The sequence below is a fragment of the Caretta caretta genome, chromosome 9 (genome assembly GCF_965140235.1).
Source record: "Caretta caretta isolate rCarCar2 chromosome 9, rCarCar1.hap1, whole genome shotgun sequence".
Classification (NCBI taxonomy): Eukaryota; Metazoa; Chordata; order Testudines; family Cheloniidae; genus Caretta; species Caretta caretta.
The window spans coordinates 7,261,831-7,277,747 of NC_134214.1; the positions used below are offsets into that span (position 1 = coordinate 7,261,831).

General features: G+C 54.5%; 1 protein-coding gene across 3 annotated transcripts in view; it reads left to right on the forward strand.

The window, feature by feature from the left end:
* Positions 1–15,917, forward strand: part of DIS3L2 (DIS3 like 3'-5' exoribonuclease 2) — a 282,912-nt gene that overhangs the window by 261,388 nt on the left and 5,607 nt on the right. For all 3 annotated transcript variants that reach the window (XM_048863668.2, XM_048863662.2, XM_048863667.2), the window contains 4 exons: positions 11,890–12,037; positions 12,517–12,647; positions 13,370–13,474; positions 15,217–15,318. In XM_048863668.2, the coding sequence (XP_048719625.2) occupies positions 11,890–12,037; positions 12,517–12,647; positions 13,370–13,474; positions 15,217–15,318 (486 nt within the window). The remainder of the gene's footprint in view (positions 1–11,889; positions 12,038–12,516; positions 12,648–13,369; positions 13,475–15,216; positions 15,319–15,917) is intronic.

Consider the following 15,917-nt stretch of genomic DNA (forward strand, 5'->3'; position numbering starts at 1 on the left):
ATGAGGATGTTTGCTCCTAGCCAAGCGAAAGCTTTTTCCCAAGGCTGTGACACAGTTAAGTGTCAGTTTTAGACTCTTCAGTCTGTACTCTGTGAAGTGGCTGGTGTCTTTTTTTAAATACCTCCAAGTATCTGCAAGGGATATCGTGAGGGTAGTGTGCTGAAATGGTGCAAGTGTCTGGGACTGTGGTTGCCTGTAAAATGCCCACATCTGACCTACAGTCCCTCATTCTATGAGTGCCCTCTCTGTTCTGATGAAATTTCCAAGAATCCAGATTTCTGATCAGAGGGCCCCTCTGCCCTGCTCCTTACATGACTGCTAAGGAGAGCATTGTAATGAAGCCTGTTTGGAAGGACTGACCAGGAAGAGAAGACCTTTCCAACTTATAGATATTAATGGGTCAAGGCAAGTTTATGGAAGGAAAGGCATTTTGAAAGGAGAACTCTAACTGTATGTGACGTCAGAAGGAAGCTAGACCAGCATCAAAAACAATAGAGCCTAATTCTCTTCAGAAGTGTAGCTATGGTCAGAAAAACATCTATATGGAATTTCCAGTCTTGCTCAATAAGCCTGCTCCCTAGGTATGTTCTGTGTTGCATCTTGCTTCCTCCACAGGCAAAAATAAGTTTACAGTTGAACTCCCGTTAGCCCTACAGAGCCAACCCCGCTCTGGGAAAGCGAGCTGGATGCGATTCTGGCTAGTGTATCACCAAGAGAACTGGTACCTTATGTTCTGGGGGTAGACCCTTCATTCCTGCTAATTGAGCATGGGTCCAGCTAGACTTTGGCTCCCAGGGTGAGCTTACAGGGCTGGCTCTTTGCAAAACCATCTTTTAACTTGTAAATGGAGTATTGGTATGGAATTGCCAACACTCCCCCCTCTAGCCCCTGCCCCCCAGGCATGGAAACCTACAATGCCATTTTTAGAGTCACTTTTGCAAGTAGATCCTGCATGTGGGTATGTGTGTTCATGTGCACCTGCCTTTTAGCAAACGAATCATCTCCTGAATGGAAGGAGCACTGCGTCACACACAGACAAGACTGGCAGAGGTAAACAATTTCAGTTTGTTTCTGTCCCAGTAGATTGATCTGCAATTAGCAATGTTTGCCAGGAGCACACCGGAATTTTCCACGTTGGCTGCTCCATGACTTGCTCTAAGAAGGTCCTCCCGGGTTACTTAGCTCTCAGCTAAGAGTGTCTGATCCTCTGTCACTCGAGGAAGTACAAAAGGCCATCCAAACATTACGGAATGGTTGTGCCTATGGTATGCCACCTGAGCTGCTCAAAGGTGCTTTTGGCCTCCATCAACTGCTCTTTAAAAGTGTGGGCATCAGCGTGCCAGCAGAATGGGAAGACAGCATCGTAGTGTCTTTGTACAAAGGCAAAGGATCTCACACCGAGTGAAGCAACTACAGGTCGATCTCATTGCTATCAGTCCCTGGAAAGATCTTCGCTCTGTTCTGTTTGCTAGGATGCAGCAAATGCTCCTTAACAGACTTGGTGTCCACAGCTGTTTCGCTGCTGGGTGGTTGATAATGAATGCTTCCCTTACGCTACAGCTTCCAGCTGAGCTGCACTGAGAATTTAATTGCCTGCTTCACGTGGTGTATATCAACATCAAAGTGGCTTTTGATTCTGCCGACAGATCAGCACTTTGGCTCGCCCTGAAAGGAGTTGGCGCCCCGGATGTTCTACTAAATCTGGTGCCCGATCTTTGTACCAGTGTGAAAGTAAGCGTTGGCGCACGGCTTCTGCTGCGTTTCTACACAACCTCAGGTGTGCAGCTGGGGATGCATTCTCACCCTGGCGCTATGCTGCCAAGCTGCCAGCCGGATCTTAGACTTGCTGCTCCACATGTTGGAATCAAGGTTGGTCAAGAAGCAGTCACTGACCAAGACTTGCCGACAGCACTGCTGCCTGCCATGTGGAGAAGCAAAAGAGTTCCAGCCCTGCCCATCAAGCCTTCCAAGACACCGCCCGCACCATGGGATTGAGCATCTTAGACCAGAAGAGCAAGGTCTAGAATTTGGAGCGGGGCCACCAGAACGCCCCAGTGTATGTGGGGTCAAGTACCATGAAGAGCACTGATGAGTTCAACTGCCTAAACTGCAAGCCAAGTCCAAACGGTTGCAGCAAACTGGCTGTCTTCCAACTACTGGGCCTCGCTGTCTCCTGCATGAAGTCCACGTCTTGCTGTGGATGCAAAAATGTCTCTAAACTGAGACTAAGTTCAGGCTCTAGCAGGCCTGTGTACTACCTGTACTGCTGTACGGGTCAGAAACCCAGACCTCTTACAGGCAGAGCTGGAAAAGCTAGAGGCATTCCATGTGCATTCGACTTTGTACGAAGTGCCATAATCTCAGAGAATGGGGAAGGAGAGGAACATGATAAATGAATAGAGAAACCAGCTTCGTAAGGGTCACAGGCCATGAATAAGTCTCTGCTTTGTTTGGAGACGTAGCTGTTGTCTGGACAAGCCATGTCTATGTGCAGTGGAGCATGTCTGTACCTCGAGTCTCCTTGGGAAAGGGACACTTCCAGTTTCTGCCCAAGTGGCTGGGCCTGCCTGGGATTCAGGGCATCCCAGTGAAAACACCACAGACCCTGCTTTCCAAGGGGTGCCAGGCGAGTGCCATCTGGGATTGACACAAACACTTCCCAGGCTGCCTGTTTGCAAGCATGGAGATGGGTTATTCTGGGCACAGGGGGCCCAGGGGCAGGGGTGAATTTTAGGGGAGCGCCTGATGTGCTTGCAGCTTGTGACGTTTATTGTCTTTCCAATCACGACCTGACGTTTGAGCCCCGAAAGGCCCTTTGCCCACCAGCAAGGCGCTCTGTGGTTATCCCAGAAGTAGTCAAAGATGGAGGGAAGTGGTCCCCTCTGCAGCCAAGCTCTGCCCATCGCAAGGTAGGGACCTCCGGTTGCTTGTCACACACCTCCCCACTCCTGGCCTTGGTGTAAGTTAGAGCAGCTGAGGAGCTGCCATAACTTACCCCACTGGTCCCTAAGTGGTTTTTCACGAGTGGAGAATAAGCAGCGTGGAGCTCCTCTCTGGCACATCCCCTGCACCAGAGGAGGACACAGGAAGCTGGCTGGTGGACATATTCTCCTCTGTTGGCACCTCCAGCCAGAATACAGCCACAGCAGAGTGGAGAATATGGCCCCGAAAAGGCCTTCATGTCTCCTTGCCCATCCACCGTTCCCAGCTCTCCAGCTCTCGCAGTCTCTCCATACAGTGCTGTGTGCACCGTGAGTAAGGAAACATGGCGCCGTAGACAGGAAGTCTGTGCCCCCAGCCATTGCCTGAAACCACACATGGGGCAAGGCTTTGGATCGGCCCCTGCTTCAGCCCTGGGACACGTGGGCCGTCGCTGCGATCACTGGCGATGCCAGGACTCCTCTGCATGACGACATCGGTGCTGGGCGATACTGAATGGCCTGCTTTGCTGTGTATGTTTCCGTCCTCGGCGCTGCGGCTTGTGTGTCAGAGATCAGGCTGCAGGTGAGTCGGCAAAAACCCACAGCAGCTAATTAATCCACAATCCTGCCCAGCTCATGTCTTGGACGCGCGCTCTGTACCTCTGGGTCAGGACAAATGCCTTTCAAATGGAGGGGGAGGGAGGTGGGAAGAAGCTCATAATGTACGTCAGCGGGAGCCCCTGGGGCCTGGTGCGCCAGTCAGCTTGTAAAAGATGAAGGAAAAGTGACACCTCATTTTTCAGGGGCTCAGTCACTTGGGGATTCAGTCTGTCCTTAAGAACAAAGCAGCCCTTGGTCGGCTGTGGCTAATTTATTCGCCTGCTCCTTGCAGTTCTTCTTGGGAACGGAGCGCAGCAGAGCGTTGAGAACTTGTCGTTCGAATCTGTTAATGAGAAAACATCCGGTTGGAGTCATGCCGGTATCGCTCGGGAGCACCGTCGTGCAGGTGGTGACAGGCACTCGGAGCTGCCCGCCTTCGTTCACGTGTCCTCGCAGGAGCCCCGGAGAAGTGGCCTCAGAATAATCCTCTAACCATTTTGCCCACTCATCGACAAAGGATGCTAGGGTCTCTTCAGCCCTCAAGGAAATGCAGCCCCCTTGGGGTGGGGGGCATGCAGCAACTCTTTAAAATGTCAACTCTGTGCAACGGTCTAAGGCAGGCGGTCGAGAAGGGTCCCAAAGCCAACTGCATTCAGGAGGCAGAATGATAAATCCCCTGACTGGAACTGGCCATGGCAGTGGGGCTAATGCATCCCTCCTGTGGCCAATGCTATGGGGAGGTTAATGATGGGTGGGAATGGTAGGACTCTGATTTGAAAGATGCTACGCCCCCAGGGCTGTGCTGAGGAACTGGGGCGAGGGGAAAGAACACCCCCACTCAACCACTTCCTCTGGCTTCCTGGGGCTTCCTTGAAGTGGGGCTTTTCTCCTCTAGGACCATAACCTAGCCAGCAGCTTGGCTCGTGAGAGCTGATGGGCGCGTGGTGATCTGGCCTCAGGCCTGTGACACACCCGGCGTGCCGTGGAGTTACAGGAGCGTCTGGATGTGCTTTTCCCATGCTCCACATGGAGCTGCAGGGGTCGCTCTCCACACGTCCCCGTAGCTCAGCTCCATGCAGAGGGCTCCCTAAAATCCCATCAGAAATCGCTGTCGGGGTGGCTGTTCAGCGTGAGGCACTTTTCTTCCCCGGAGGCCGAGCGTGGGACTAGAACGCCTCTCCCGTGTGGCCTGCAGTGCATGAGCCGCTGGGGAGCGGGGCTAATTGAGCCAAGGAGCCTGTGTCTCGGGGAGTGCATCAGAGATAATGTAGTCCTGGATTGTGGAAATTGGAAGCGGTGAGAGCTCCTAGCCCAGCTATTGGGTCTCAGTAGAAGGCCAGAAGAATGCTGCTTTTTTTAACCTGCTCTGTTTGCTTGCCCGGATCAGTGCATTGCAGCTCAGCGAGAGCTGGCGGAGCTGATCGCATGGGGAGCCGGAGGAGGTAGCTGCCTGAACCATGAATCCCAGGGCAGGATTTCAGCTTTGTAATCGGAGCAGGCGACTCCCGTTGTTTTTAAACCTCTCACTCTTAGTTTTCAATGGGTTCATTCAATCGTCGTTCCGCCATAACCCCGCCACAACCCCCCGATCTAAGGGGCTTCTCCGTGCGGTTCAGTCTCTGTCTGGGCTGTTTTTCCAGCCCTTAGGGCTGGTGTTTTGCAGATGTAAAAATAAAAGCTGGAACATGTAATAACAGCAGCTGCACCACCAAGCAACGTTCCCGGTGAAGAGGCTGCTGGGAAGCGCAGGGCCAGCGCTGGCCGCGTGTTGATTTAGCCGCGTATACCAGCAGTTCGCTTTGTAGCCGCTTCTCATGAAATGAAGCCGCAGGTATCGCAGCAAGTTTGTCCCCGTCTCAGAGGTGAACAGGAAAGCTGTTGTTTTAAACTGTGTCAGCTCTTGGAGCAGTAACGGCGCCTGCGTAGACATCCAATGTACAAACACATTTGCCCACAGAAAGGTCAGGAATCAGGCTTGGTGGGGCCGGCAGCTGAAGGGGAGAGCCCTGCATGAACTGTGGCGCCCACGAGCCACCTTCCAAGCCCCACCTCGGTCGTTTGGCTTGGGTGTTGCACCTGTCCCCTCCCCTCAGCTGTGTTTTAGCTGATTAGATTGTAAGCTTTCCAAGGCAGGAACCGGACATGTTACTTCTTTGTAAAGCACGTTGCAGACTTGGGGGTGGCCCCAAGCCTCTTAGCCAAGTTGCCTGAACAGGGGTGATTTCGGTGAATGGACCCTGGATCAGACACGGCCCTGCTTTGATTTTGCAAAACCAAGACCTGGCTCCTCGAGCCCAAAGTTGGTTCATAAAATCCTGCTTCTCCTGTATTTACCTGCCAACACCTGAATTCCAGGTTCCTTTTCCTTGGGAAGAGTGGAACACGCCCCATCAAAACCCTGGGCGTGCATGTGTATTCTGCATGAATGCTAGCCCCCTCCTGCTGTTTCGGATACAGGTTTGAATGCATAAATATCTACCGAGTGGCTGGAGGTTAGGTGCATACAGAGGAACACTATCGGAGAAGGCTTGTGAGCACAGAGTGTCCAGGACATAGGACTCCCTCTGGAATTGTGCCCAAGTGCATGCAGAGGGAGGGGTAAAAGGCAGTGGCAAGTCATGCAGTGCTACTGAGTCATCTGTGTGATCCAGGGGGTCTAAGAGCATCTTCCCATTGCGTGTGGCACTGGTGGGAGTCTTGTTATTCTGCAGGCTCTGAGCAAATTGCTCTGGCCCTGCGGGCTGGCAATGGGATCCGGAGCCTTTCACCGCAGATGGAGGCTAAGAGCTGTTCTCGTCTGATGGCAGCATGGGGGCCTGCCTGATGGCAGCGTGCCCACGCAAGCCCCCTAAATGGCACGAGCAGAGGCCAATGGCAATGTGCCATGGCAGCTGAACTCCCCTCTCACCCTCCGAATCCCCACTGAAGAGCCATGGCGGGGAGCTCGACCTGCCCTGACCTGTGCTGGTCCAGCTCTGCAGTGCCTGGTGCAGCTGGTCCTCTGAGCAATGCTACACTGAGAGGCAAGCTGTGCAGTGGGGCCGTGTGTGCCTGTCTGCTCTCCTCCACCGGCACCTGTCTCCCTAGAGCCGGCCCCGCAGCCAGGCATGTGCCTGTGTCTCTGGGCTGCCCCGACGCAGGTTACTTGGAAAGGACTTTCCCACTCTTTCGGTGGCTCGGAAAGGGAGCCGGGCTGGGCACCGCAGTGCACGGTGATGTTACGGCTTCAGCTTAGTGCTGAATGAGACGCTGGAGCAGCCTCACAGATGCTTAAACCCTCAGCCCTGTCTCTTTAAAAGCACCCACAGAGGAGCTGCGCCGAAGGGCTGTATCCTAACCTGCCAGAGAGCAGGCTGAGGGGGGACAGCAAACAGCAAGCTCCTGAGTGAAGCAGTCCCTGGGCTGTCAGTCTGGCTGCGTGGCTTCTTCCAGGAAAAGGGCTCTTCGAGCTCCCTTTGATTTATTCCCGATCTGTTATTTAGACTGTGCAGATATAATAACACACGAGCCAAGCGGCATCTGTTCCCAGCGAGCAGTATCAAGGAGCTCCATTAATCCCCATGATGGATGGGGCTGGGGAGGGGAACGGTCTGTTTCCCATTGCCCAGAGGAAGGGGGAAAGTTTGGCTTATGCTGCCCGAGCGGTGAACAGGCAGCAGTGCGAGTCGATGGGGAGCCCCGCATGCTGCCCGGGGATGGATTTCGCTCCCGAGGCCAAGTCTCGGGCGGGACCCCCACCGGATCTCACTGGAGCCTCTGGAACGATGGCCATAGCGGAAATCCTCTGTCGGGAGAGCATCCTTCATGGGCCTGGAACGCGCCGGCTCGTCTGTTAAATCCATCACATCGGCCCCACTTCCCACACATCCCCAGCTGTTTAACCCGGCCGCCAGGGCACTCCTTGTTGGACAGTCTGTTCCCTCTCTCCAGAGGGCCGTCTTTAAGGGAGCACTCCTGCCTGGCTGGGAATTTGGGCAGGCGGGGAGGAAAAGGGAGAGCCACACACAGCCTTCTGGCTGGTGGGAGTCAGAGGTTAAGCCAGTGTTAGTTCAGGCCATTTGAAGCAAACTCCTCCCAGGAGACCTGCTGCCATGGAAGCTCCCTGGATCAGGTTGGGCAGCGTTAAAGTGGAACCGGGAATTCAAGGCAGGATTGTTGAAATCTTGCAGCCAGCCGCCCACTGTCTTATGGCTGGCTTTCCCCTTTCCTGTGCGGTAGAAGGAATGGGCTGTAGCTGGCTGCCCCCGGGGCGGGGGATTCCCTCCAGTCTGCCATTCTCTGTGCCCGTTTTGCCGTGCCATTTTCCCAGTGTCCGTGATGCACCAGTCACACATTTACACTGGGCAGGGTAGGGAGCATGGCCCTGCTGTTCACACATACTGCCGGCCTGAACAAACCACCTGCACAGCGTCCTGGGGGCCACCTGCACTAGAAAAACCGGTACCTATATCGCGGCACCCGCGCTAATCCGTGAGCATTAAAAAGGGCCGGGTGGGGGTGCGGAACTGCAATGAGACAGGCTCTCAGCCTCCTAGTGTAGACCAGCTCCTTGGTCGGTCACCGTCTCACGGAGAGGGAGTGGAGGAGATGGACTCCCTTCCCTGGCTCAGATGAGAAGAGCCGTGGGTAGCTGGGCAGGGGGCAGAGAGGGTGAGCGAGTCGTCCCCTGCAGCAGCTGCGCTGCCGATCATGGCAAAGGAACATCAGATGCTTGAGCTCGGTGCTGCTGGGAGCCCCCCGTCGCCCATCTGACAGACTGATCCGCTCCCCTGACTCTTTAGCAGAGCACCCCACCTCTCCCCCTGACTCCACGGCTTGGATTAGGGTTTCCTCGCCAAGCAACGCACCAGGCCAGGGGTGACTCTTCCTGATTGCTCAAACCATGTCATTCCTCCCTTTTTCCACGAGAGGGCACGCTAGGTCACCTTGCTAGCACTGCAGGGACTAGCCTGGGTGAGCAGCGAGCGTGCAGGCATGGCCCTCCTAGTGCCCTGCCCCGCTGTTACTGCTCTGGCCAGGGGCAGGTGGGAATGCTACACTCACCGGTTGGGGGGAAAAATAGGGGGGCCTGGCCCTGAGACCTGTTGCTGTGTCCGGCTGAGCAAAACACGAGGCAAACTGCTACACAGAGAAAGCCACAAGTGCATTTCAAAGCCCAGGGCCAGCTCCACCCACAATGTAGATCTGTTCGGCTCCATGGAGCCATCAGCTGAGGACCTGGCCCGTACCCCATGGCTGTGTGAAGCGAGAAGGGCTCACTGAGACTCCCCCAAGTTAGAGAGCAGAGAGCTCTGGTCCCCCCAAGTCCATTTCCCAGGGGCCAGGCTGGCTATTTCCCTGCAGTACAGGTCAGCGGATGTCCGGCCCACAGGGCGGGGCGAGGAGGGTTTGGGACGGCGAGGAAGAAAATGTGCAGTGGTGGAAATAGCCTGATGAGATCTTAACCCAGCAGGGAATTGAGGAACAACCAGTGGGGCCCCTGGACGATGGAAAAGGAACACTTAAAGACGATAAAGTCATCACGGAGAGACTAAATGAATTCTTTGCTTCGGTCTTCACGGCTGAGGATGTTAGGGAGATTCCCAAACCTGGACGTCTTTTGTAGGTGACAAAAGGAATTGTCTGGGGACAATTGTCTGGGGAATTGTCACAGATTGAAGTGTCACTAGAGGAGGTTTTGGAATTAATTGTGAAACTTAACAGTACCAAGTCATTGGGACCAGATGGCATTCACCCAAGAGTTCTGAAAGAACTCAAATGTGAAATTGTGGAACTATTAACTATGGTTTATAACCTGTCCTTTAAATCAGCAACTGTACCCAATGACTGGAAGATAGCTAACGTAACGCCAATATTTAAGAAGGGCTCTAGAGGTGATCTGGCAATTACAGACTGGTAAGTCTAATGTCAGTACCAGGCAAATTAGTTGAAACAATAGTAAAGAATAAAATTGTCAGACACAAAGAAGAACATAAATTGTTGCACAAAAGTCAACATGGTTTCTGTAAAGGGAGATCATGTCTTACTAATCTATTCTTACTAATCTATTAGAGTTCTTTGAGGGGGTCAACAAACATGTGGACAAGGGGGATCCAGTGGACATAGTGTACTTAGATTTCCAGAAAGCCTTTGACAAGGTCCCTCACCAAAGGCTCTTACGTAAATTAAGTTGTCATGGGATAAGAGGGAAGATCCTTTCATGGATTGAGAACTGGTTAAAAGACAGGGAACAAAGGGTAGGAATAAATGGTAAATTTTCAGAATAGAGGGGGGTAACTAGTGGTGGTCCCCAAGGGTCAGTCCTAGGACCAATCCTATTCAACCTGTTCATAAATGATCTGGAGAAAGGGGTAAACAGTGAGGTGGCAAAGTTTGCAGATGATACTAAACTGCTCAAGATAGTTAAGACCAAAGCAGACTGTGAAGAACTTCGAAAAGATCTCACCAAGCTAAGTGATTGGGCAACAAAATGGCAAATAAAATTTACTGTGGATAAATGTAAAGTAACGCACATTGGCAAAAATAACCCCAACTATACATACAATATGATGGGGGCTAATTTAGCTACAACTAATCAGGAGAAAGATCTTGGCGTCATCGTGGATAGTTCTCTGAAGGTGTCCACGCAGTGTGCAGCGGCAGTCAAAAAGGCAAATGGGATGTTAGGCATCATTAAAAAAGGGATAGAGAATAAGACAGAGAATATCTTATTGCCCTTCTATCAGAGGTGAAAGTAAGCTGGTACGCCTGGGTCAGCGTACCGGTAAGAGCCGGTGCTCCGTACCAGGACCGGCTTTCCGAGAGGGCAATTTAAAGCCCTGGGGTACCAGCGGCAGGGGTGCGGTGGAGATTTAAAGGGCCCCAGAGTTCCAGCCACTGCTTCCCCCCCCTCTCCCCCCAGGGCCCTTTAAATCCCAGCCTGAGCCCTGCTACCAAAGCCCTGGGATAGCGGCGGTGGGGCTCCAGCGGGCATGTAAAGGGCCGGGATGGTAGCAGCGGCTGGGGCCCTTTAAATCCCCAATGGAGCCTGGCTGCCGCTACCCCAGGGCTCGGGCAGCAGGCTCAGGCGGGGATTTAAAGGGCTCGGGGCTCCGGCAGCTGCTTCCACAGCAGAGCCCCAGGCCCTTTAAAGCTCTGCCAGAGCCCCAGGGTAGCGGTGGCAGCCAGGAGCCCCCAGGACTCCTCAGTGATTTAAAGGGCTCAGGGCTCCGCTGCGGTAGCTGGAGCCCTGGGCCCTTTAAATCGCCCCGAGCCCCGGGGCTCCCAGCCGCCTCTGCAGTTGGTAGCTCGGGAGTGATTTAAAGGGCCCCGGAGCTCCCAGCCTCCACTACCGCAGCTGGAGCCCTTGCCCTTGGCCCTGGGGATTTAAGGCCCTGCCTCTTCCGGTTGAGGCCACGCCTCTTCCGGTTGAGGCCACGCCCCCTGCTCAGGACTCCGGCGTACCGGTAAGTCCTCTAACTTACTTTCACCACTGCCTTCTATAAATCCATGGTACGCCCACATCTTGAATACTGCTTACAGATGTGGTCCCCTCATCTCAAAAAAGATACACTGGCATTAGAAAAGGTTCAGAAAAGGGCAACTAAAATGATTAGGGGTTTGGAATGGGTCCCATATGAGGAGAGATTAAAGAGGCTAGGACTTCTCAGCTTGGAAAAGAGGAGACTAAGGGGGGATATGATGGAGGTCTATAAAATCATGAGTGGTGCGGAGAAAGTGAATAAGGAAAAGTTATTTACTTGTTCCCCCCCATAATATAAGAACTAGGGGCCACCAAATGAAATTAATGGGCCGCAGGTTTAAAACAAGTAAAAGGAAGTTCTTTTTCACTCAGTGCACAGTCAACCTGTGGAACTCCTTGCCTGGGGAGGTTGGGAAGGCTAGGATTATAACAGGGTTTAAAAGAGAACTGGATAAATTCATGGAGGTTAAGTCCATTAATGGCTATTAGCCAGGATGGGTAAGGAATGGTGTCCCTAGCCTCTGTTTGTCAGAGGATGGAGATGGATGGCAGGAGAGAGATCACTTGATTATTACCTGTTAGGTTCACTCCCTCTGGGGCACCTGGCATTGGCCACTGTCAGTAGACAGGATACTGGGCGGGATGGACCTTTGGTCTGACCCAGTATGGCCGTTCTTATGTTCAGCAGAGCCAGGCCTGTGATGCACCCCTCGGGGAGTTCCTCCAGCTCCCCTGGCTAAACCATCTCTGGGGCTCCCTGGGCTGTTGTGTAAAACGCTTCTGAGGCCTCTTCCACTCCCAGCACTGGGGTCCAGAGCATGGGGCTTTCCTTGCCCAAACAGAGCACTCACAAAGTTCCCCGCCCTCCCCTGGAGTCTCACCGACTGGGGGGCTTTCCCTTCCCAGATGGCTCTTTACTTCTGCACTGGTGTCCTGGAAGACGAGACCCTCTTCCGCCACTACGCCCTGAACGTGCCGCTCTACACCCACTTCACCTCGCCCATCCGCCGCTTTGCCGACATCCTTGTGCACCGGCTCCTCTCCGCCTCCCTCGGTAGGTGCCTGAAGGGGGCCGCCTGATCCAGGCTAGTGGAGTCACAGGCTGAGAGGCTGCTGCCTGGAGCCTCACGGCTGGGAAGGGAAGACCCAGAGGAGGCGACAGGATTCCTGGGTTCTGCTGTGGATTTGGACAGACCCTGTATGGGCTTGGACTAGTCACTCAGTCCCTATGTCCCTGGCCCCTCTGCTCACTGCAGCTGTATCTAATTCTCCAGCCTCAGACCGGGCCCCCACTCTCTTGTTCTTCAGCAGGTTGTGGGGATCTGGCCTCCTGTGAAGCAGGGCGGAGGGAGTGTAGCTACCTTGGCAGGCTCTGTCTGTACAGTGGGGATTCCAGTTGCGAGCTGCTCAGGGGTACTGGGGCACACCTCTGGGGAATGCCAGACTCCTGGCGCCCTAGGGTGGGTGCTGTCCCCATCCAGGCCCTTACCACCAGGGCGCTCACCAGTCATTGTGGCTTGTTTCCCCCCCCAGGCATGGGATGCCCAGTCCGGATGAGAAAGGAGGCCATCCAGAAGCAAGCAGATCACTGCAACGACCGGAAAATGGCTTCCAAGAGGGTGCAGGAGCTCAGCACCGACCTGTTCTTCGCCATCTTCGTCAGGGTGAGACCACAGCCACCGCTACGCTAGATGAGCTAGCGGGGCCTGGAGCTCTCCTTTCGGCCCTCAGGCATCGAGATGATTCCTTGGTTCCCTTTGGGGGCGGTCTCTGAAGAACACCCTGGCACTAAAAGCCCCCTGTCCTCACCTGTCAGGTGACCCTGTCCTATGGGTCATGGCATGCTCTGGAGCCAGTCCGGCTGCTGCTAGCTCTGTAGGTGATCCCTGGCCTGAGCAGCCGTTGGCTCTCCTCCCTCTTGTGCCCCAGAAGGAGCAAGTGCTGCTTCTGGCTTCAGTTCTGCTGATGATTCTCCCTGTCATGTCTAACAGGGTCATAGGCCCTGAGGCCTCTTCCCTGGGGCGGCTGTCAGAGTCCAAGCAGAGCATATGTAGGTGACTGTGTTTCCACAGCACTGGAGGGCTCAACAATCCTTCCCTTGACTGCTTGGACCCAGCTAGCTCTTAGGAGTGCTACAGTCTATGGGGTGTCCTGGCAGCTGGTGCCCCACAGGGCTGGCTGGCACCCCGGTCGGGACCGGGGAGAGGATCCGCTGCGCTCCCTAGCGGCTGAGGAGAGGGAGCGTTACATCCCAGCAGAGGAGCAATTTACGAACTCCATGGGCGCTGCCCAGGTGGGCAAAGAGTTGTGGGAAACTGGGGGATGGTCTCTGGGTGGGAGCCCTCCTTGGCGGTATCTCGCTCGTGACCGTGCATTGTGTTGACAGGAGTGTGGCCCGCTGGAGTCAGAGGCAATGGTGATGGGCGTCCTGAACAAAGCCTTCGACGTCCTGCTGCTGAGTTTCGGAGTTCAGAAACGCATCTACTGTAACGTACGTGCCCTGGAGCGCCGGTTTCCCCCTTCGACTGGCCTTGCCGTTAATCCTCCCTAGCTCACAGCTGTGCTGCTCGGCTGGGTAGTACCGGCTGGTCAAGGCCCTTCTGTGTCCTCTAGCCGGGCTCAGAGCAGGTGCGAAGTACCCGCTGGCAGTTCGACACTCGCACTGCCATCACCAGAGCTGCCCTGGGGCCAAGTGCAACTGGGGAAGACCACAAGGGAGGGGAGGGTGTCTTCGCTGCACAGGGAGCCACCGCACTGATGCGGGTTAGCCTTGCCTGGAGGCGAACATCCCCCCGGATGCTGCATCCCCCACTCTTTCTGCACTCGCCTGTGTGCCTCCGGGGACACAGCCGGTGGTTCTTTGTGCTGAGACACTCTAGGATTCTTCCCAGTCAGGTGTGTCAATTGCTGGAGAACAGCTCTGTCCTTCAGGGGGAATTGTGGGAAGTCACTGAAGGACTCTCGGCTCTCAAGTGAGTCTGCCTGGATCCTCCGTAAAAAATGGGCGATTCCAGCCCGGGTTAAATCGGAGCCTGGGTTCTTACCGGTCCCCCCAGACAGGTCAGTTCGCCTGGGCTTAATTCACCTCCAAACCTGGGTCAGAGGGGTTTGTGTGAGGGGCAGGTAAGCACCTGGGTTAACTGCGCAGTGAAGACAGACCCTAAAGAGCAGTGTAGATAAGGCCTCAGAGGACTTCCCTACCCACTGTAGATAAGGCCTCAGAGGACTTCCCTGCCCAGCGGAGCTACTTCTGCATAGTCACACTAATAACTAACGCCATGCAGATGAGCCCGCCACGCTAGGGCAGAGTTAAGGATGAAGGGCAGTGGGAGTTGCTGGGGGACAGCCAGTGTTTGACTGGGTGTTCGCTCTAAGAGGTTTAACACCATTTCAACCATAACAGTTTTGTCACAAAATAGTGTGAGATGGACTGTAACTTTCGATGTACTCTAGTGCCACCAAACAAGACTTCGACGGGAGGCTCACCTCACGCTGCTAGTCTCCTTCAGCTCTGTCTGGGGGTTTCCCATAGACACCCCCAAAGCCCCCATGCAGGACAAGAGCAGAAGCAAAGGAAGCCAGAAGGATCCGTAGCGCATTCACTTTTATTAAAAGACGCGATTTCGTGTTTTCCAGCTCCTCTGCTTTGCGGTTGTGAGCGCCAGAAGTGGGTAACGATTCACTAGGAATTGTGAAATGAAACCAGGGTTTGGGGCCCAGAGGTCAGGTTGGGGCTGAAATGGGGAAGCAGTTGGTTTTAACTGCATTTGATCACATCATAAATCTGAGACCATTTGGAAATGGTTTGCTGTAGTCTAGCGCCTGCAGTCAGTGACCACTGTATTGCTGACCATGGCATCTTGACCTGGAATGTACAGTGTGAAATATGGCCTGTGGGCGGGTGTATTGCAGCAGTCCTTCATTTCCACCGGCATCTCGAGAACCGTGGGCTGGCTCCTTCCTCCTGGGAGCTTACAGAGCTGGGGGTGCTTTACACAGGGCACTGGACAAAAAGAACTTGGCAGTCATTTACACGCTGGGGGGAGAAGGTAAGCAGCATTGCTCAGCCAGTAGTGTCTTGCTAAGCAGGGTCCAATGAAGCCAGCTAAGCTAGTAGCAGGATTGTGGGAGCAGCCAGATTCCTTGCCCATCGGCGGAGGAGACAGAATTCCTGGGGTTCCAGCACCGCTCCTGGAAGTCAGCGCTTTCCCCAACGTGCTGTCTGTTCTGCAGGCTCTGCCACTGACGGGATTCCACTTTGAGAACGTGGGGAAGAAGCCTGAACTAACTCTCCTGTGGGAGCCGGAGACCCCAGAGCAGGAAGCTGCCCCCCAGGTAAAGCCCACACCAGTGGCTCCGTGCATCAATGGCTTTGGAGCGCAACTGAACTGCACAGCCCTTGTCTGCTGATCAGCTCCTCTGCACTCCCCTCTGACCAGGATCTCTGGCCTTGTCCAGAGTGGGAGTCAAAGGGGTGATGTTAGCTTGTGCTAGCTACGGCTAGTGTGGACAAGTCTAGACTTCAGACTGGGCTCAGGGCCAGATTTCCAGGGAGGCACAGTAGGCCCGTGACTGGGGTGCCGGTGTTCTAGGGGCCTCTTACCTCTCTAAAATGTGCAACTTGAAAGTCAGCTGCGGGGGGGGGGGACTGAAGATGCTGCACCTTGGGGCGCGTAAGGTGTAAATCCGGCCCTGGCTGGGCTCTGGTTTCTCATGGTCCATGCCACGCAACTGACTCCCGGAGGCCTGGCCCCCAGCCCACTGCTCTAGTCACTGCAGCAGATGGTGTTTCTGCAAGCTCCTGGCCTTCTGGCCACCATTCGGTGTGCTGCTCCCGAAGGCTGCATCCTCCGTTGCATCCCTGTATTCTGGCTTCTGTTCCCCCAAGTGGCCACCCTCTTCTCTGGTTCACTCCCATTACTGCCGGGCTAGCT